The sequence below is a fragment of the Ceratotherium simum genome, chromosome X (assembly GCF_057802395.1).
Source record: "Ceratotherium simum simum isolate JZ-2026a chromosome X, ASM5780239v1, whole genome shotgun sequence".
Taxonomy (NCBI): Eukaryota; Metazoa; Chordata; class Mammalia; order Perissodactyla; family Rhinocerotidae; genus Ceratotherium; species Ceratotherium simum.
The window spans coordinates 33,806,610-33,827,898 of NC_141940.1; the positions used below are offsets into that span (position 1 = coordinate 33,806,610).

Genomic DNA, 21,289 nt, shown 5'->3' on the forward strand with positions numbered 1-21,289 from the left:
CCAGTTGTGTAAACAAATATCCTAGTAGATTTTGGAAATGAATGTCTCCCCTACTTTTTTCCCTTTGAACCTTTGTGTTGACTGCCTGGGTTAGATTCTCCTACACAGAAAGAATACTCCAGCTGGGAGGAGTTAATCTTGGTTTTTGCATAAAAAGCAATAGTTAATCCATGATTTAAATATTTAAATAAGATTTTAGCCTTTTGGCTGGTAAAATTAAACTAATTGTGATGGGCTGAATGTTTGTGTCCCCCCAAAATTCATATGTTGAAATTCTAATGCTAGATGTGATGGTATTAGGAGGTGGGCCTTTGGGAGGTGCTTAGGCATGAGGGCGGAATCCTCCTGAATGAGATTAATGCCTTTATCAAAAAGGCTCCAGAGAGCCCCCATGCCCCCTTCCACCATGTGAGGTCATGGCAAGACATAGGCAAGATGTAGGCAGTCTGCAATCTGGGAGAGGGCCTTCACCAGAATGGACCATGCTGATGCCATGATCTTGGACGTCCCAGCCTCTAGAACTGTGAGAAATAAGTTTTTGTTGTTTATAAGCCACCCAGTGTGTGGTATTTTGTTATAGTAGCCCGAACAGACTAAGACACTAGTCTTAGGATAAATAGGCTATTGAAATAATAATTGTATTTTGTTTAATGTTAGAGCATCATTGGCAACATGATCTTCATCATCATAATTATTTTATTGTGCATCAAGCATCCCTTTCATCTTAAGCATAAACAAGTCAATTCTGAAAAAATTGTCTTTAATCTCACGTTTGTTGTTGTTTGCTCAATTCTTGTCCCTCTTTCCAACCTCTTCAGGTTGGAAATCCCTCTTTCTCAGGATGGGGATTCACAGTGGACTATACACGGCCATTTTTATTAACTTTAGTGGTAGGAGTGAATGAATTTTTAAAGGCTTATTCCTCTCTTCCACTCATCTACTTCCTTACCCCATCTTGAAGGGGTAATACTTGGAAAGATGCCCTTTGAGATGGGTTAGGCTTTCTGCTCTGGGAAAGCCAGTTTTGCCTATGGGACGCTAGGAAGGAGTCATATGTCATTTTGGGAACTGCGTAGGCTTAGAAACCAGACAGTTCCACCTCTGCTCTTTCTAGCAGTGTGACTTAGGTGAAGACCCTTTACTTCCCTGATCCTCTCTTTCCGCAATAGCAAAGTGGAGATTTTAACCAGACCAACCTATCTACATAAAACAAGGCATGTTTGTGTTTGGCACACTGTCAGTGCTCAATAAATGATAATTATAATAAAACGAATAATATCAAGAAAGTGTCTAGGGAGTAGACCAATTGAAGCTGGTTTGGGTGTGAGATTTTAAGATAGAGAGGTTAAAAAAGATCAATCATAAAGTTTCCTTCTGTCACTTCCAGTCTAAGCTTCTCAGTGTCTTAAGAAAAAGAGGATTTTTCAGAATAAAATAGAAATAATTAGTGTTAGAGCTTGAGCTTAGGTATAGGGTTAGAAGTAAGTTTAGAGTTAGCTCTAAGGGAGGGTTAAAAGAAGGGGAAGCATTGGAGTTAATGATAAGGATTGGGTTAGAGGTTTGAGTAATGTTAGAGTTTGCAGAAAGGCAGGGTCATAGTTGGAGGTAACATTAGAATTTAGAGATAAGAGTTAGGGTTAGAATTAAGTATAAAGTGAAGGGCAGGGGTAGGATTTACATATAGAGATAGTTTTAAGGATAAAGTTAAGGGTGGAAATAATGTTATAGATAAGGCATGAGGATATGGATAGAGTTAAGATTAAATTGAAACTTAAAGGTAGGGTTAGCTTTAGTAGAAGAAATAAGTTCACTAGTTCCCTTCCCACGGAGCTTCTATCATCATTTTTTCTGGAGTAACTATAATGAGAAGAGATTTCCTGGCAACCCACATTGGACATGGAGTGTGAGCACAAAATGAGCATTTGTTTTGTTAAGCCACTGAGATTTGGGGATTGCTCTTTACTGCAGCTTAGCCTAAGCTACCCAGATGGATTCAGAAATCTAAGAATCCGAGAAAGCTGTTGATTGAGAACACCTTTAATAAGAAGAGAAACCACATATAAAAATTTATATTTCTTTTCACCTCCATTTGCCTTGATTTTGGCTAAAGTGACCCCCATCCAGGTTCTTTCATGTTATTTATATAGGTGGTGAACTAGGTCTCTACTCAGCAAATATACTATTTGTTATGGATGCTATGATACCCTGTCAAGATCCCATCTTCAGGGCTGAAGGGTTTATTCCCTGGGTGCTGGGATGATTGTGGACTGGCAGGTTTCAGCTATAAGCCCCCTATAGGAGTTGCCTCTGTTGAAGAGAGTGGCCTGGCATAAGGTCGTACATGTCTTTTGGGGGGCAGTGGAGGTATAGAGGTCTGGCCCCCTTTCTTCAACTTGGGACAACTCTGACTCCCCATGGGAGTCAGCTAAGTGCGATATTGTTTTTGTTGTTCAAGCCTCTTACGTGTCTTTCCACTGACGTTGTAGTCTTTGAGTACATGCAGAATTAATCAGGAAGGGTGATACTTTATGGTTGTACTTGTCTTTGTGAGCTTATTTTACAGAATTCAATTTAACTTTCAGAGAAAATGAGGTAAAGTGGTACATTTTCCCTTCCAAAGGTGCAGGGGGAATAAGTCCTTATTGTAACTACATCACAGCCCAACTTCTCCCTCTGCCCAGTCTTGCTTTCTTCCCTTCCCCCGTGCATATGGATCCCAAGATCACGTTCCAATAAACATCCTGCACACTTATCTCCATCTCAGAATTTACATCCCAGGGAACCCAACTTATCTCTTAGAGCTATTTATGTATATAAGTGTGCTATAGGTCACATAATATTTGAGAACCACTATGATGTCATCTACTCCCATTGGCATTGCCTATAAAAATACCTCCTTCTAATATATTCAGCCCTCTAGGTGATATGTTCACATATGTCTAGGGAGAATATACAAAGAGAAATGGGCCTCAACTTTGGAAATTGCATTGGCTTAAGTGGGAGCTGAGAATCTATGTGGAAACTGTGTTTCTCCAGTAAGCAGAAACTTACTGCTACTTGATAGCAAGAAGCATTGCTCTCTCTTCCGACCACAAAGACCTTCCAATTCTATGGAATGAGGCACTTCAGTCTTTCCCTGCCCACTTTCCCTTCCTCTGGTAGTACAGACTCCAATTCTGTGCCATCAGAAATTTCAACTTCTCTCCATTGCCTGGCTGTTGGGGAAGAGCAGCCCCTAGTTTCAGTGGTACAGATATTTCTGGCCATAGGCACCAGTGACCCCGTTGTTTCAAGAAGCAGTTCAACATTTATCTCTTGATCCACTCCTCCAAATCAACCCAGTCATAGTGGCAAAGGAACAACGTATTCCTGCTTTGTTCTCAGGGAACTGAAATCATACCAGTAATGCTTAGGCTCACTCAGCATCAGGAAGGTATAAATGTTGAAAGAAAAGGCCAAGGTATTTTGTCACCTCTGGCTCCAGGTGTGGAGCAATAGAGCAGCTTAGTATGGTGACCCTGATGATTGCAGACATATCCAAAGCCATTTGGGATGGAGGGAAGTTAAGGTGATCATGTCACATTGCATGACTGAAGAGCAGGGAGTCGTAAGGCCCATTTTGGCAACAGGAACAGATAATATAATGCCCACAAATATTGATGCTCAATATGTATCTGTTGAAGGTAGAGTGGCCATTAACCAATGGGGGTAAAACCATCAACAAGATAGACATGGTCCTTTCTGTTCTTGGGAAGCTGAGAATCTGATGGGAATAAGATAGCAATGATACCTATAGCAATGAGAACATGTGAGCCACCCCAGGGCCCTGCTTATGTTAGGAAAGGTAGGATAATTTGGGAGCGCAGTTATTCTGCTCATGAGGTATCAGTGATGTTGTTGTTAACATTGTTTTTGTTGTTATGCCTCTTAGTTGTCTTTCCTCTGGTGGTGTTGTCTTTGAGTACTCAGAAGAGCGATATTTTGTGGTTGTGGTTGTCTTTGTGAACTTATTCTATAGGATACAATTTAATTTTCAAAGAAAATGAAGTGGAGTGATATATTTTCCCCTCAAAAGATGCAGGGAGAAAAATACAGGTGACATATTAGCCAACATTTAATAAATTTAATAAATTAATAGGAAGTATCACAAAAACCTGGAGTGGATACCGTACAGGAACCAGGAATAAGACAGCACTTTGCAACCACTCACAAAAAGTACCATTTGATGAAGGAGAAGATTTACAGGAAATAATATAAGGCATTCTGTTGCACATGTCCTCAACATAAATACATATTTAATAGTACATCAAAATGATTTTTTTGACAGTAAATTCACCACGTTTACATTTATCACACGGACTTTTTTAAAACATTTATAAAAGTTTGTAGATTTAACATTGAACTGTAAGATTTATATCCAAATGAGTGTATTTATTTCATACCAAACTGCACAGAACTTACGAATAGCACACAACTTGAGGATGATTACTGTGTTGGGTACTATTAAGTACTACTACTTGATGGCATAAGAATTATTAACAAATTTGCTATAAGCTGTTATCATTCAACTTATTGCTAGTGCTTTCAAAAATCCATGGTTTATATTTTATTTCTTTGTAAAACATGTGCTATGAGCGTGCCCTGATAGTTAAGAAATCAGATGTTTCCAGTTTTCTCTAATACTCATAATACTTCAGATCTGAATGCATGGTCTTTTTAAGGACTGCTGAAGGATTTTCTTCAGTTCTTTTTATATCATCTACTCTGCCCTACATTCATTGATGTCCTAATGCCCTACACATTGATGGATCATGCAACATACATGGCATAAATGCAGGACACCATCTGTATGTGCAGAACTCATGCTCAATACATGCTGTGTTTCTTCAGACATTTTCATTTTAGGAAGAATTAGATCATCTCATTCAATTTCATATAATTGTTTTTACATGCAGTTCGACAGAGCTAACAGGCAGGTAGACTTTACTTTCGTGTTATATTTGGGCATGCTCAAGCAATAGACTGACATTTGGCAGTGTTGCAAATCAAGTAGTGACTGTATGAGTTTCCTCAAATACAGCAGCTCTCCCATTGCCCCTGTGGCAGACTGTTGGATTTATCTATGCTGTGTGTTGAGGACACAGACTGGGGATTTTAGAAATTCAGGTTCTGCCTTCACCAATTTCAAGATATTGAGAGGCACACTCTAATGTGTGTCAGTAACTGTCAGGCATAAGAAACAGCATCATGAATTCTTCGGAAATTGATCCACGGTTGTGTGAAATGGACACACGTGGAAATACAGTTACTGGAAACGCTTGTATTCTCTGCACACAGCATAGACTTAATGGTCTGACAATAGCAATGCTTGAAAACCGTTCATGGTTAACAAACAAGTAAAATGGTACTGAATTCTTAGAGAGCAGCAGGCCCATGAATGAAACAATGGCCAACACATTGTTACACAACACTATATTTTAACAAAGATTTAAACTTCTGGTACATAATTGCAGTACAACGAAGAGCTTGCCATTTTCACCAATTAGCCCCAGCCTTTTCCTGCACTAGAGAGCTTGGAAGGATCTGAAAATGAGATAAATTTTGTTTAAAATCGAAATGGAAACTCTGTATTTCTGTTATTCCCAGAGTTCAGTAAGATTCTTTTTAATTCCTTTTTTCACATTCTAAGGGCCTAATTCTGTAGTCCTTAAGCAAGTAAAACTTCCAAAGTTTTGATCATCTATGCTTCCAATGCAAGTTTTACTCAAAAATGGACTGCTAAATTAGGTCCTATAGATAGAGGTACCATAATTAAGAAAATATTTTAATAAGGCTCAAAATGTGAATTTTATTTTGTGTGTAGCACATGAATTTCCAGGATCCTGAGATCAAAACCCAATTGATGTTGAATCCTGGATTGGGAAATAACTTTGGGATCTCATTTCCCAGTTTAATCATCGAATTAGGTATTTACTAAGGACCAGAATGAAAACACTAATTCCAGTTTGCTTGTCATTATAATCAGAATTTGAACATTAAGAAGTGAAAAGCTATTGGTGTCTATATATCAGATAATCCTTCCACTTCTGTAGTCCTGGTTAACAAGCTGCTATGTTAAAATACCACTATGTTTAGGGACAGACATTGCAGTGAAATACCAACACAACATTCTGGCAATGTCAAATTTTGTCCCTATGTGTGACAACAAGGCTAAGTTCTGCCCTTGACGCACTAATAGCTGTGATAGAGTACCAGAAGGCAGAACCTATCTTACCATGTTTATGTGTGTAGATGAGCATAGCAAGAGTTTAAAGTGTATATTTACTGTTAACCTGGAAAAAGATTCCTCCAAATTTGTTAATTTTGATGTGGTTGAAATGCAACCACCGTCATGTGCCTCATTCTGGTCTCCTGCAAATGCCACCTGAGATGAACATCAACATTTCCTCATGCACAGAAGACAGAGAGAGAGAGAGACAGAGAGACAGAGAGAGAGAGACACAGAGAGAGAGAGAGAGAGAGGAGGAGGAGCAGGAAGGGGAGGAGGAGGCAGGGAGGAAGAAAGGAAGGGAAAGAAAAAAATCAACATTTTATGCATCAAAGAATCAAAATAAGTTATTCTCAACCTATTATAAACAGTAAATATAGAACCCCAAATCTCACTATTGTATGCATGATTGTAAAGTACAAGGTTGCAAAGCTATATATAAAAACACTTTTTTTCGGACAGCAATATTTACATTAGTTATGCCCAACAGAAGAATTATAGAACATTTTCCTGCATTTGTAGCTTTACTGTAGGAAACCGTGCTGCTCTTTCTTACACACTACTAATCCTTTCACTAACCACATTGGAGGGATTAACTGGTAGCTCCAAATTCTCAATTTGCATCTCTATAGCGGGCTCATTGTCACTAGCTTTCTTAGTCACCGGTTCATTGGAATGCCGGTAAATGTTAACATTAAGCTCCCTCCCCGACAAAGCAGTGGCAGCAACTCTCGGGATTTGTCTGACGGGAGGCTTTTTTTCTGCCTTATAATTACAGCGCAAGTAGTTCGAGAATGCCCTTCGGTAAATTTTGTTGAAAAGAGTGTACACCAGAGGATTAATACCTGAACAAACATAGCCAATCCAAACAAACACATTCAGAAGCTTTTCCATGAGCTTTTGATTACACGCCTTCCCACAAAGAACTGACAGAATATTGGTAATAAAAAACGGGCACCACATGATCAGAAACACAAAGAAAACAATGCCAAGGACTTTCGAGGCTTTCCGTTCATTGTTGATAGCTTGCATGGTGCCCCTAGGACGTCTTTCTTTCTTCTTTCTTCGGCGTGGGTTCAAATCTTGGTTAGGGTTTGCAGAGTTCTCTTCGTCAGTTGTATTCCTCTTGCAGCATTTCAGGAAATCCAGGCTTATTCCAGGTGGCTCCTCGGTGTGGCCGCGCAGTAACATCAGAGCTTGTCTGCGAAGAACGTGAATCGTCAGGCAGTACGTAATCACCATGATCGTCAGTGGTATGAAGAACGCTACGAAGGACCCAATAAGAACGAAATTTGGGTCATTCAGCACGCAGGTGGTGTTGTTGACGAATACTTTGTCTTCATCTCTCAGTCCAATCACTGGAATAGGAACTGATACACCTAAAGGAACAAAAAAGGTAGAACATTGGTACAGCATATGGAAGGACTGAACAGATTTGTGCAAGGGCATACATTCCATAGCATTTTAGTGAAGAAAATTTAGAGCTGATATTTGTTGAAAGCAATTCATGGCATAAATTGATAGTCACATGAAAGAGTAGTAGTAGGATATCAGAAAATGACAGCTTTTTTCATGTTAGGAATATGCCTGCTCCCCAAATTTCTGTAGAAGGCACGGAATTACCATTATTGGGATAAACTGTTATAGATATGGGTGTGTGTAAGAGTGGATTGTGCCTGTTTTGTTTTATTTCTAATTCCTAGAACTGTCCAGGCTCATAGAAGGCACTCAAATATTTGTTGAATGAATGAATAATTTTCCATCTGTACTCAATGACGTTAGTAAAACCAATCATTCATTTTTTAGCATATCTTCTTCCAAGTGCAATAAAAATGATGTGTATACCACCTATAAGAGTAATAATAGCATATCAGGGTTGGTTGGACTGAGTTCGAGATGAGTTTTTACCTGACAACATTTGTTTCCACTCCCCTCTTTCCCGAGGGAAGGGATCAAGAAGAGGAAAGTTTGTGTGTGAGTCCTTTGGAGACAGGGCCTGGGAGGTCTGGAGTTAAACTGAAAGGACTCTCTCTTTAGTAAGAGTTTTTGTGAAACTCTGGGCATAAGCAACATTGTTTCAAAATCAAGAGACAGAATGAAATGTAGAGTTGGGAGAGATGCACTCCTCCCATTTCTGTGTGGAATTTTGGGCATTTTTTCTTTTTTAAGAATACTGAGAGGTAGTACTCTATGTAAACATCTCCATTAATAAATATGCTCACAGGCAGAAAATATGAACAAGATAGGGATAACTTGCAAGTGCAATTCAAATTTTAATGTTAATTTATTTCTCTTATATCCATGGGAAGTTGAAGCCTGGGAAAATTCGGATTGCACTTTTAGGATTCTATGAGAGATGATTATTAGGAATCCTGGGCTGGTGGATATCTACACTATGAACTGTAAGAGGAGATAGAAGTGTGCTGTCAGAGATCATAGCTGGCTTTGGGGAACACACAGGAAACTGACAAATCTGAAACTGAAAGTCCCTACAAGCTATCTTAACACCCTTCATTAGGTATAGAGTGTTGGGCTAGAAGATCAAGTGGGAAAAAATAGTCAATGTTTCTTTGCAAGAGCTGGCTGAGGATGTTGATTGGCATTTAATCTCTGGGAATACACAAGGAAGAGAGAATATTTGGAAAGTGATCTTCAAGCCTTCTTCCTCAGACACTGAATTTATAAAATGACTGGTCTTTTTCTTAGAGAAAGAGACCAAGTGATAGTGTGAGAAGCAGCAATAGATGTGATAAGACTCCTTGGGGTATTGGTACATGCCTACAACTCTGAACATGGGTATACCATTCAAGAAAATAAGAAAGACTGAAAACTAGGAGACACTGCAAACAGAAAATCTCCTCAGGTAGTACCGTATAGGATCCTGGTGAAGAGACCTTTCAACCCTGGATGGGAAGGATGGCAAGTATCAGAAAGCAATTTTCATGACATTTGATGAAATGCTTGAAGGAATTTCAATAAGCATTTGGGAATATAGAATCACACAGGTTACATTTCTTAAGAGTTATAAAAATACAAGAAAGCTACCAGCTTGTATCATTAGAATCTTCATTCCAAAAATCATAAATATAAGGGAATCTCTAGAAAGAGTGTAGATCAAGCTTGCCTGAAAGAATTCAGTATTTGCTTATCCTTCATGAAGTGTTTTAGTGACCAGTTAGGCTGTGGGAAGTTTTCTGGAGTTAGGGAAGCTAATATGGGATTAAGAAAAGAGGGAAGGTTTCTTCAAAACAAATAATTTACAGAAGAAAAAATTAGAGGGAGAATCTACACATTAAGGGAGACTTACAAGACCTACCAATCAGTTATAATATGTGGATCTTCTTAGGATCTTGATGTGAACAAACAAACTTTTAAAAATACTCATGACACAGCTGGAGATTTGAACAATGACTAGCCTTTTGATGATATTAAATAATGATTGTTCATTAATTTTTAATAGTGATGCTGATATTGTGGTTATGTAGAAAAATAGTTCTTATATTTTTAGATATACATACTGAAATATTTATGGACAAAGTATTATGATGTCTAGAGTTTATTTCAAAATCATATGGGAGGGAGAAGTGTATGGAAGTATGGATGAAATAAGATAGTCCATAAATTGACAATTCTTGGAGCTGTATGATCAGTACATGGGTCTTTATTATATAATTCTATCTACTTTTGTAATCTTTGAAAGTCTCCATAAAAAAGTTTAATAATATTTTAAAAATTGAAAAATGAAAAAGAAGACATAGAAATCCTTTCGGAAACAGACAATGAAATCGCTATTAGTCCTCAGATCATAAAGGTCTCCAAGACTTAGTAGCCACTGCTAACCTTGGAAGTGATAATTCTAGAGCAAAAGACTTAGACTCCTGAGTGGAAACACTCACCGCTTTGATATAATTGTGGAGAAGAAGGCTATTTTCTGACAAAAATGTTGGTAGAAAACTCCGTTATACTTTCTCAGGATCCTATAGCAAGACCAGAGGAGACGTATAGGGGAACTGCTCCCCTTCCAACCTCTCCTCCTGCCCTACCCCCCAGCAATGTGGGAACTAGAGCCTAGAGACTTGGTCTGGGGGATTTGCATTCACTCTGGAGGAATCTTGACAAGGGTAAACATACCTACACTCAGGAAACAAGTGCTGAAGTGGAGAGTCAATTCCCCACAGGAAAGGCTGCACAATCTTCTAGGTATTCCTAGAGACACCAGAAGTCTCTGGGAAAGGCCTCACACACTGACCATAAGATAGTGGAAGTCAGCATTATTCAGAGCCCAGCTTGGAGTGGTGTTAGCTTGCTTCTATTAAAAGATTTATTCAGTTTCCCAAGGGATTCTGGGGCTTAAAAGTAGGCCTTGTCAAGGGACAACAAAAGAGGGTAGCAGAGTGATTCCAGATGAGCTGAAGCTGTTATTGGATGTGTGAAACCAATTTTTTCCCTAGCATCTATTTGCATAATTTTATGTACATTGAGTAAAGAGTGATTCTAAAGCTGCCTTTTATTGAGTCTATCTTATGCGCCAGGCACTGAGCCATACATTACTGACATTACAGATGTAAAATGTATTATCCCAGTTTGGTTAAAAAATGTATAATACAGATGCTATTTGGTAAGGCAACTTAACCACTTTACCAAATCTATACCATCATTAGTTTTTTTTTTTTTTTAAACTGTGAATGCAGTCAACAAAGAAGAAATTCAAGTTCTTTTGACAATATCAGGAAATTATAAATAATACCAACAACTGAAGCAGCATTAATAATAATATATATGCACTGATTATCTTATTCAATGCTTTAAAAAAGTTAAAAATATGTGTCAGCAGTTCTTAAAGTGTGGTTCAAGGATCCTGGGGGCCTATGATACTCTTTTAAAGAGTTTGCTAGTTTTTCCTTTTCCAAATATTTGTCTTTGAAATCGCATTTTCTCCGTAAACTTCAACCAAAACAGGTTGGTTTGCAGGTTGAATGCAGATACATATCTAAGAATTCAACTATCTTTCCATAAAACTAAACATTAAAGAGATTTTTTAAACTCTAAAACAATGCCTGTCTTGGCTCTGATTTTTTTTTTGGAAAAATATAGTTTTCATAAAAATATATTATTTATGTTAACATTAAATGGGCTCATTATTGTTATTTAAAAAGAAGTGATTCATAAATATTTTAAACATTTCTCAGTTTTAATTTCTAATACAATAAATATCAATATAATCATGTATCACTTAACGATGGGGACACATTCTGAGAAATGGACTAGGGGATTTCCTCATTGTGCAAACATCATACATACTTACACAAACCTAGATGGTATAGCCTACTACACACCTAGGCTAGATGGTCCTAATCTTATGAGACCACTTTTGTATATGTGGTGCCTCGCTGACAGAAACGTTGTTATGTGGTGCATGACTGTAGATATAACCCATATAAACAAAAGGTCTTTGGGGTCATTAATTATTTTAGAGTTTAAAGGGCTCCTGACACCAAAGAGTTTGAGAACTACTGTTCTGTGTTAATGGATGAAGTTAAGCTCTGAAGAGTCAAGTTCAGTAAATGTGTAGTCTTTCTCAGCGTTTTAAATGTGTCACCCAGTAGAAATTTAGGTGATATTATAGTGTCAGGTAAATATAAGCAACATCAATAATAGCAACAAAATATTTTACATGCATTATCTCATTTATTCTCATAAAAATTCTGAAAGGCACATGTTATTTGGTGAAGTTAACTTCAGAAAAGTTAAGTAAGTTTAGCAAGTATAATGGAGCAATCTTTGATATTTTAAAAACCTTTGATTTAGCCAAGAAGAAAAAGTGGAAAGCAACTCCCATAGAAAATACCAGGTACAAATAGCAACAGTTGCAATAATAATAACTACCTTTTACTGAATGATTCCTATTTGTCACACACTGAGTCAATTATTTTATAATTATTATATACTTTCATATATTATCTTAGTTAATCTAGACAAAAAGCATAGAAAGAAGTAATTATTAACTAGAATCACTTAGTCTTTCTGAAATTAACTTCAATGTACCTATATCATCTTCTTTAGAGTTTTATAAACCACAAAGATGTTATAATTTATGTTCTGCTGAAAATATGTGGTACTACTTCAACCAATAAAGTCAAACATTTTGCATGCATTATCTCATTTAGTTCTCAAAAAACGCTGAAAAGTGATTATTATTTATTAAGGTTACTTAAACTCAGAGACAAAAAAATATCTTCAGTAAACATATAGGATCTTAGTATTTTAGAAACATTGAATTCAGTGACATAGTTATAGTTCAAGTTTTTATTAAAAATATGTGTTACTGCTACTACTATGACTACTACGGCTACTACTATCATTCATTGAGTGCTTATGACTCTGGTGCTTTATCTGCATTACATACTTTATATGCATTATTTCATTCCAGTCTCACAAAAGCCATAAAGTAACTTGGTGAGGTTATTTTACTTCAAATAAGACAAGTGAGTTCAGAGAATGTATAAAGATGTTCAAATTATTTCTTAAAGCCTTGAATTCAAGCAACACAGATCAGTTCTCTTCAAACTATCAGATAATAATACCATATGCCAATGATTCTTAGATGCACCTTTCTTTCAGATTTTAACATCTTCAAAAGTGTGATGCATCTTATGAATCGATAGTGTCTTACAATCACTGTTGGCCAGACAGCAGTTGTTAGATAGTGTCCTTGTCAGTACATGTGTGAACCTGGCCTGAAAAACTTCTTTTGACATCTTCTGGTAAGATCAAAATTACCAGCAGCAGAATTTGCAAAATGGGTATTAGCAACATGGTAATAATTCAATGTGAATGAAAAATTACATCATAACCAGCAAAGAGAGGGAACGTTCTGAAGAAGGGCATCTTCAACAGCATCAAATACCACAGATGGGTCTAGAATTCAAAACATTTCTTCTGTCTTTGAAGATGAGGAAGTCACTGGTGATTATAGAGAGAACAATGATAGTACAATAGTGAAGACAGGAAACAGATTGCCAAGAGGTGAATAATAAATGGTGATACAACAAAGGAGAGAGAGATTACAGGATAAATTTCCCGGAACAGATTGGCCAACATCAAAATGAAAACAGATTAGGGGAATTATTACTTTAACCACAGACCAGGAACAGAATTTGTCACTTCAAAATATGCCTCTTTGGCATAAGAATTATTTCAGGCTGATTATTTTTAAGAAACAGCAGACGTGGGAAAAGCTCTGAAAACCTGGTAGAAGTTACTCATTTATTTGCATTTATATAGAAATATCCATTTGTAAGGGTGCCTTCCTCTCTGTGCCAGGAAGCAGAGGATAACTAAATCGCTAGAAACTCTTATCAATAGAGAAGGCAATGACTTAAATTTACGTAACAACTTTACCCTTGTTTACTGTGCTGACCTCATCCTAACAACAGAATGTTAAAGTTACGTTTCAGGGGCAGGAGCCAACAAGAAGCGTGCACAGACGAGAAAATTTTGATCTGCCAATTGAAACTCATCCTGCCAGCGCTTCTGCATACCAGCCTGCCCTCCCGAATTCCTTAAACCTTACCCTATCCCCTGGCTCAGGGAGACAGAGTTGAGAGCCTGGCTTCCTGTTTCCTTGCCAATTGACTGGTAATAAACTTTCCTCCCTTAAAGACTGGTGTTCACAGTATCAGCTTCTGTGCCCACGAGTGGAGAGAGCCCTTGCTCGGTAACATTAGTAAACTGCAGGGCTATCTCAGAGGTATCTGTTTTCATGAATTGTTTTTCATGGAGAAGAATTTTTTCAAGCACTCCTAGGAGGATCACACAATGTCAAGCTGACATGAGTGGTCCCTTGCCTCATGGAGTAATAAGTGAGTCCCTTGAACATGAGAGTTGACAGCAGAAGGTGAAGGAACTATTTTCAGAGGAGAACATAGAAGACAAACACAAGCAGCTCTGCCTCAGTTCTGAGGGGATAAAGTGTGACTAAGAGTTGGGGAGAAAATCATTTTGCATGCTTTGACAAATAAATCAGTATGGTACTGGTGCAGTGAGAATTTTAAGGAATTCAGAGTCAGGTTCAGAGTCAACTTTGAACTTCAAGGGGTTTTTAGCTTTGGGAAGAGTGAGAACATAGGCATGCATGAATAAAGGGAAGTGATTTCAATGCCAGTGGTAAGGAGAAGACCTTAAATGACTGAGGAAAGTTGAACTAAAAGAGAAAGATTGTAAGCAGTAAAGTGTGAAAGAGCAGTCCATGAGCTGACAAGAGGAATGCTCAGGATGTGGAAGATATACTTGGATAAGAATTTGTGGAGAGGTGGTGGAGAGGTCCTAGTATTTAACTACAATATGGCTGAGGGCATGAGGAAGTGAAATTTGAAGTAGCATTGAAATATGACCACATTACTACTGAAAGGTAGCAGAATATGCCACCCCAAAATATGCCTCTTTGGCAGAAGGACTATTTTGAATTATTTTGAGAGATGACAGACACAAGAGAAGCTCTGAAAACAGAGTAGAAGTTACCCTTTGGTAAGAGAAATTTGCATTTATAAAGGAAATCTCCATTTTTAAGTGTGTTTCTCTCTGTACAAGGAAGAGAAGGATAACTCTAAATCACAAGAGAATCTTATCAATGGAGAAGGCACCCACTTAAATCTGCATAGCAAATCCTACTCTTGTTTACTGTGCTTTTCCTTCCAACACCTTTCTTTGTCTTTAGCTGAATATGATATTTAAGGAGGTAGCTTGCACCATCTGGAGGAGTTACTCAGTTTTTCCAGGTATCTGTCGTGAATACATAAGGTTTACATGTTAATAAATTTCTATTTGTTTTTCTGTTGTTAATCTGTCTTTTATTACAGGACATCTAAGTAAAGAACTCAGAAGAGTAGAGGGAAAATTATTTTTCCTCCCCCACACTAGTCACAAGCTAATGAGGCTTGAGGGAACTAAGATTATATTTAAGGTACAATAATGTGCTTACACATTAAAGGTGAAAGCCAGTGGAGTGGAAGAGCTTAAAGATACAGAAAAGAAAGGTTATAGATGATGGGTAAAGGTCCCTGAGGAGGCAAACTCGGAAATAGTTGAAAGAATTACCATAGGAATAAAGAATGGCTGTTACTTCCTATTAGAAGAGATGGTAGTATGAATGAGTGGCAGAAATGATCAGAGCCTATACAAAAAGATGAAAGAGCGATAGATAGAGATGAGAAATATTAGGTGGCAAAAGAGCAGAACTGTTAACTGGATCCACAAAGTGATTTAAATGAACATTTTTTGATTCCATGAAGCAATGAGAAATAAGGAGAGTGAATGCAGATAGATATGTGTGGATAGTGAGCTTGTCTTAAAAATAAAATCAGGCAGTTGAACACTTTTATACTTACTGGAAAAATATTCAGGAGAGAGAGTTTGAAGACGCAGGAGAGAAAGACATTGGGCAATGGAACCAGACCCTGAGAAAAGATGGACTCCTGGGTCCCAGGCAGAAAGTCAAGACTTGAGTAGAAGGTGGCCTCAACTCTCTTGAAACAAGTAAGAAAGAGATTATCATGCAAGGGAAAGATGGGAGTCTAAATTAAGGGAGGAATAGAGGGAATTAAGGGGAATGGGCAGATTTTTGAGATATTAGAAGTTCCATTGATAGGAGATGGTGATTGATTGGATGTGGGATGTGAGAGAGAGGAAAGAGTCAATAAGTGATCACAGGTTTTTGGTCTGTGTCGTTAGGTAGATGAGGATGCTATTAAGCATAAGAACTTAGGTGAAAGAGTAGGATTGTGGCGGGGAAGTTAACAGACTCAATTTGGATTCTGTTAAGTTTGAAGTGCTTGTGGAGTATCAACATGGAATTCTATGTGAATATAGGTGTTTGGAACTTGGGAGACAGGTATGGGTTGGGGACAGGATTTTTCTTATAAGGGAAAATTTTAAGGTCATGATCTTCTAGGGAAAACTTTTGTGAAAAGAGAAGAGGGATCATATAAGAATCTAGAGCAAGTGTTCTAAAACTTTTTGTACCTAAGGACCTCTTCTCAGAATAATGTTTTAAATGCATAAAATAACATACAGGAGATTGCAAAACATTAGAGGTAAGTTTTAGAAACAGCAAAATATGTGCTTTTTAATTAGCACATTCAAAATAACAAAATGTAGTATTGGGTCTAATAGCTACGGAAATTTTGAAATAGTGATGAGCACCTATCATATGTCAAGATATCTGCCACAACTGAATGTGATTTTCAAATATTTGTGATTCCTATTGGTGATAATGATTAAAGATACTGCAAATTACTGATACTGGCTCGACAGAAGGTTGATGTAAGGGAAGCCAATTGTAGAAAACAAATCATATTGTAACTTTGAATGACCTCTGACTAACTAACCCAGACATGCTCTGTGGATTTTATCTCCCTTCCCAGCTGCTATAAGTTGATAAGTTTGTTCTCTTGAGTTCCTTAGGAATGTGATGATCCCTGGCAGAAAGTCTATGCTGATAGCCATCATCAATGACAACTGAAGGATCAGGGTACAGGGCGTTGCTCTGGTCTATGATGCATATCCAGTAAAACAAAAGACTACCAGGAACTAAGAACAAATGGATGCCTCCACCCTGAGACTAAATGTCTGCCTCCACCCAGAGATCAGATGGATCCCCCACACCCTGAGACCAGATGCTTCCTACACCCAGAGACCAGCCCCCTATATAACTAGCCTGTAGTCTTTGTTCTGTCAGATAGTTCTTTAGGACATTAGTGGGCCATCTTCCCTCTTGCTAGCAGGCTGTAATAAACTGCCCTTTCTCTGCCACCATCTTACCTCTTGACGATTGGCTTTTGTCTTGTGGGAAGCAGATCATGCCCTTTGTGTGGTAACATTACTATTCTGGTTTATTGGTGACATTTGTAATTGAAGTAAATCCCACATTTCAGTTCTAGGTTAATTAAAATAAAGACATAAATTTTTTTCACCATCAAAATTTACAAACTCCCAGCTACAGTCTTGATGTAGTAGCTGGTATTGGAATCAGATTTAACTTCCTATCATAAAGACGAGTAAGAAAAAACTATCATTTTCTAATGATGGTGGAGTAGCTTATAGAAGACTAGCTTTCCTGCTAATAACAATCGTAAACTCTAAACAAAATTTTAAAAACTCAACATTTGAAGGTACTTGAGAGTGAAAAAAAGCAGGTAGAAACTACAGAGGACCTAGCCATTTAGCAAGAGAACTATGGTGTTTGAGCTCTGAATTTATATGTTTCTTCCCCTAAGGGGACGAACATTCTCCAGCATGGAGGTTAGATCAAAAACAGGAAGTTGCAGTCTAATTGAACTGAGGAGTCAAAAAATAGGTTACAACAGACACCTCAGAAATACAAAAGATTATAAGACAATACTATGAAAAGCTATATGCCAACCAATTCGACAATCTGGAAGAAATGGATAAATTCTTAGAATCATACAACCTTCCAAAACTGGATCAAGAAGAAGTAGAGAATTTGAATAGACCAATCACCAGTAAGGAGATCGAAACAGTAATCAAAAACCTCCCCAAAAATAAAAGTCCAGGACCAGACGGCTTCCCTGGTGAATTCTACCAAACATTCAAAGAAGACTTAATACCTATCCTTCTCCGCAAATCAATCAACGTAATACACCACATTAATAAAATGAAGAACAAAAATCACATGATCATCTCAATAGATGCAGAGAAAGCATTTGACAAGATCCAGCATCCATTTATGATAAAAACTCTGAATAAAATGGGTATAGAAGGAAAGTACCTCAACATAATAAAGACCATATATGAGAAACCCACAGCTAATATCATCCTCAATGGTGAAAAACTGAAAGCTATCCCTCTAAGAACAGGAACCAGACAAGGATGCCCACTGTCACCACTCCTATTTAACATAGTATTGGAAGTCCTAGCCAGAGCAATCAGGCAAGAGAAAGAAATAAAAGGGATCCAAATTGGAAAGGAAGAAGTGAAACTGTCACTATTTGCAGATGACATGATTTTATATATAGAAAACCCTAAAGAATCCACCAGAAAACTTTTTAGAAGTAATAAACGAATATGGGAAAGTTGCAGGATACAAAATCAACATACAAAAATCAGTTGCATTTCTGTACACTAACAACGAAGTAGCAGAAAGAGAAATTAAGAATACCATCCCATTTACAATTGCAACAAAAAGAATAAAATACCTAGGAATAAACTTAACCAAAGAGGTGAAAGATCTGTACACCGAAAACTATAAAACATTTCTGAAAGATATTGAAGAAGACACAAAGAAATGGAAAGATATTCCGTGCTCTTGGATTGGAAGAATTAACATAGTTAAGATGTCCATACTTCCTAAAGCCATCTATAGATTCAATGCAATCCCTATCAAAGTTCCAACAACATTTTTCACAGAAATAGAACAAAGAATCCTCAAATTTATATGGAACAACAAAAGACCCCGAATAGCTAAAGGAATCCTGAGAAAAAAGAACAAAGCTGGAGGTATCACACTCCCTGATTTCAAAATATACTACCAAGCTATATTAACCAAAACAGCATGGTACTGGCACAAAAACAGACACACAGATCAATGGAATAGTATCGAAAGCCCAGAAATAAACCCACACATCTATGGACAGCTAATCTTTGACAAAGGAGCCAAGAACATACAATGGGGAAAAGAAAGTCTCTTCAACAAATGGTGTTGGGAAAACTGGATAGCCACATGCAAAAAAATGAAAGTAGACCCTTACCTTACACCATACACAAAAATTAACTCCAAATGGATTAAAGATTTGAATGTAAGACCTGAAACTATGAAACTTCTAGAAGAAAACATAGGCAGTACGCTCTTCGACATCGGTCTTAGCAACATCTTTTCAAACACCACATCTGACCGGGCAAGAGAAACAATAGAAAAAATAAACAAATGGGACTACATCAAACTAAAAGCTTCTGCACAGCAAAGGAAACCATCAACAAAACGAAAAGACAACCTAACAATTGGGAGAAGATATTTGCAAACCATACATCTGATAAGGGCTTAATCTCCAAAATATATAAAGAACTCATGCATCTCAACAACAAAAAACTACCAACCCAATTAAAAAATGGGCAAAAGACCTGAACAGACATTTCTCCAAAGAAGATATACAGATGGCCAACAGACACATGAAAAGATGTTCAAAATCACTAACTATCAGAGAAATGCAAATCAAAACTACAATGAGATATCACCTCACGCCCGTCAGAATGGCTATAATTAACAAGACAGGAAACAACATGTGTTGGAGAGGATGTGGAGAGAAGGGAACTCTCATACACTGCTGGTGGGAGTGCAAACTGGTGCAGCCACTATGGAAAACAGTATGGAGATTCCTCAAAAAAGCAAGGATAGAACTACCATATGATCCAGCTATTCCACTGTTGGGTATTTATCCAAAGAACTTGAAAACACCAATTTGCAAAGGTACATGCACCCCTGTGTTCATTGCAGCGTTATTCACAATAGCCAAGACTTGGAAGCAACCTAAGTGCCCATCAAGGGATGAATGGATAAAGAAGATGTGGTATATATACCCAATGGAATACTACTCAGCCATAAGAAACGATGAAATCCAGCCATTTGTGACAACGTGGATGGACATTGAGGGTATAATGCAAAGTGAAATATGTCAGAGGGAGAAGGTCAAATACTGTATGATTTCCTTCATTAAGTAGTAGATAATAACAACAATAAACAAACACATAGGGACAGAGATTGGATTGGTGGTTACCAGATGGGAAGGGGGGAGGGAGGAGGGTGAAAGGGATAATTCGGTACATGTGTGTGGTGATGGGTTGTAATTAGTATTTTGGTGGTGAACATGATGTAATCTATGCAGAAATAGAAGTACAATGATGTACACCTGAAATTTTTACAATGTTATAAACCAACGTTACTGCAATAAACAAAAAATTAAAAAAAAAAAAAAAAAAGGACTGCCAGAACAGCTGGAATTTGAAGGGTGCAATGAGAGAAAGGATGATCCACAGAGATGAGGGGGCATAAAAGTCTATACAAAGTTCCCTCAAATTCTTGCTTGACACCTGAATACTTTATGTGTGAGACTTCAAGGAACATAGAGCAAGCAACATTTGCGAGGTTCAAAGTATTTAATAGAGATTTCAACAGTTGTCTATTGCAGAGTAAACAGAGTTGGGAGTTTGCATCACACCAAGTTAGAAAGGCTGAGTAAACATTTTCGCCTTTCAATTTATACTTATAAGGAACATGCCTTAGGAGAAAAGGAATTTCTTAAGACTAAAAGATTTGCACTAGGACTAAAAGCAAACCCAGAGCCCACCATAAAAAAGCAAAACCGAGGCCTTCATAAGAGTATATTTATAAAATTACTATATATGCAAATAAACAGAAAAATGTGACCTGTAATAAAGAAGAAAAGAAGTCAATAGAAACAGATCCACATATGACCCAGATATTGAAATTAACAGACAAGGGCTTTAACTATGATAAATATGTTAAATAATCTACCAGAAAAGATAAACATATGGTTGTAGATATGGGAATTTCAGGACAGATGTGGAAACTAAAGAAAAGAGGAAATATTGTACATGAAAAAATTCATTATTTAAAGTTAAGAAAAATAGGGGCCGGCCCAGTGGCGCAAGCGGTTAAGTGCACGCACTCCACTGCGGCGGCCCAGGGTTTGCCGGTTCGGATCCCGGGTGTGCACCAATGCACTGCTTGGCAAGCCATGCTGTGGCGGCGTCCCATATAAAATGGAGGAATATGGGCACGGATGTTAGCCCAGGGCCAGTCTTCCTCAACAAAAAAGGAGGAGGATTAGCAGATGTTAGCACAGGGCTGATCTCCTCACAAAAAAAAAAAAGTTAAGAAAAGTAATTGAATGGGATTAATAGTAGAATCAATGATCAATGAACTTGAAGATGGTCAATACATTCAAACTTGAGCACAATGACAAAAAAGACTTAAAAATTGGACTCATG

At 37.6% G+C, this 21,289-nt stretch overlaps 1 protein-coding gene across 1 annotated transcript in view; it reads right to left on the reverse strand.

The window, feature by feature from the left end:
* Positions 1-4,107: 4,107 nt before the first annotated feature.
* HTR2C (5-hydroxytryptamine receptor 2C) overlaps positions 4,108-21,289 on the reverse strand; it is a 318,136-nt gene continuing 300,954 nt past the window's right edge. The window contains exon 6 of the mRNA XM_004440506.3: positions 4,108-7,647. Within this exon, the coding sequence (XP_004440563.1) occupies positions 6,821-7,647 (827 nt within the window). The 3' untranslated portion in view covers positions 4,108-6,820. The remainder of the gene's footprint in view (positions 7,648-21,289) is intronic.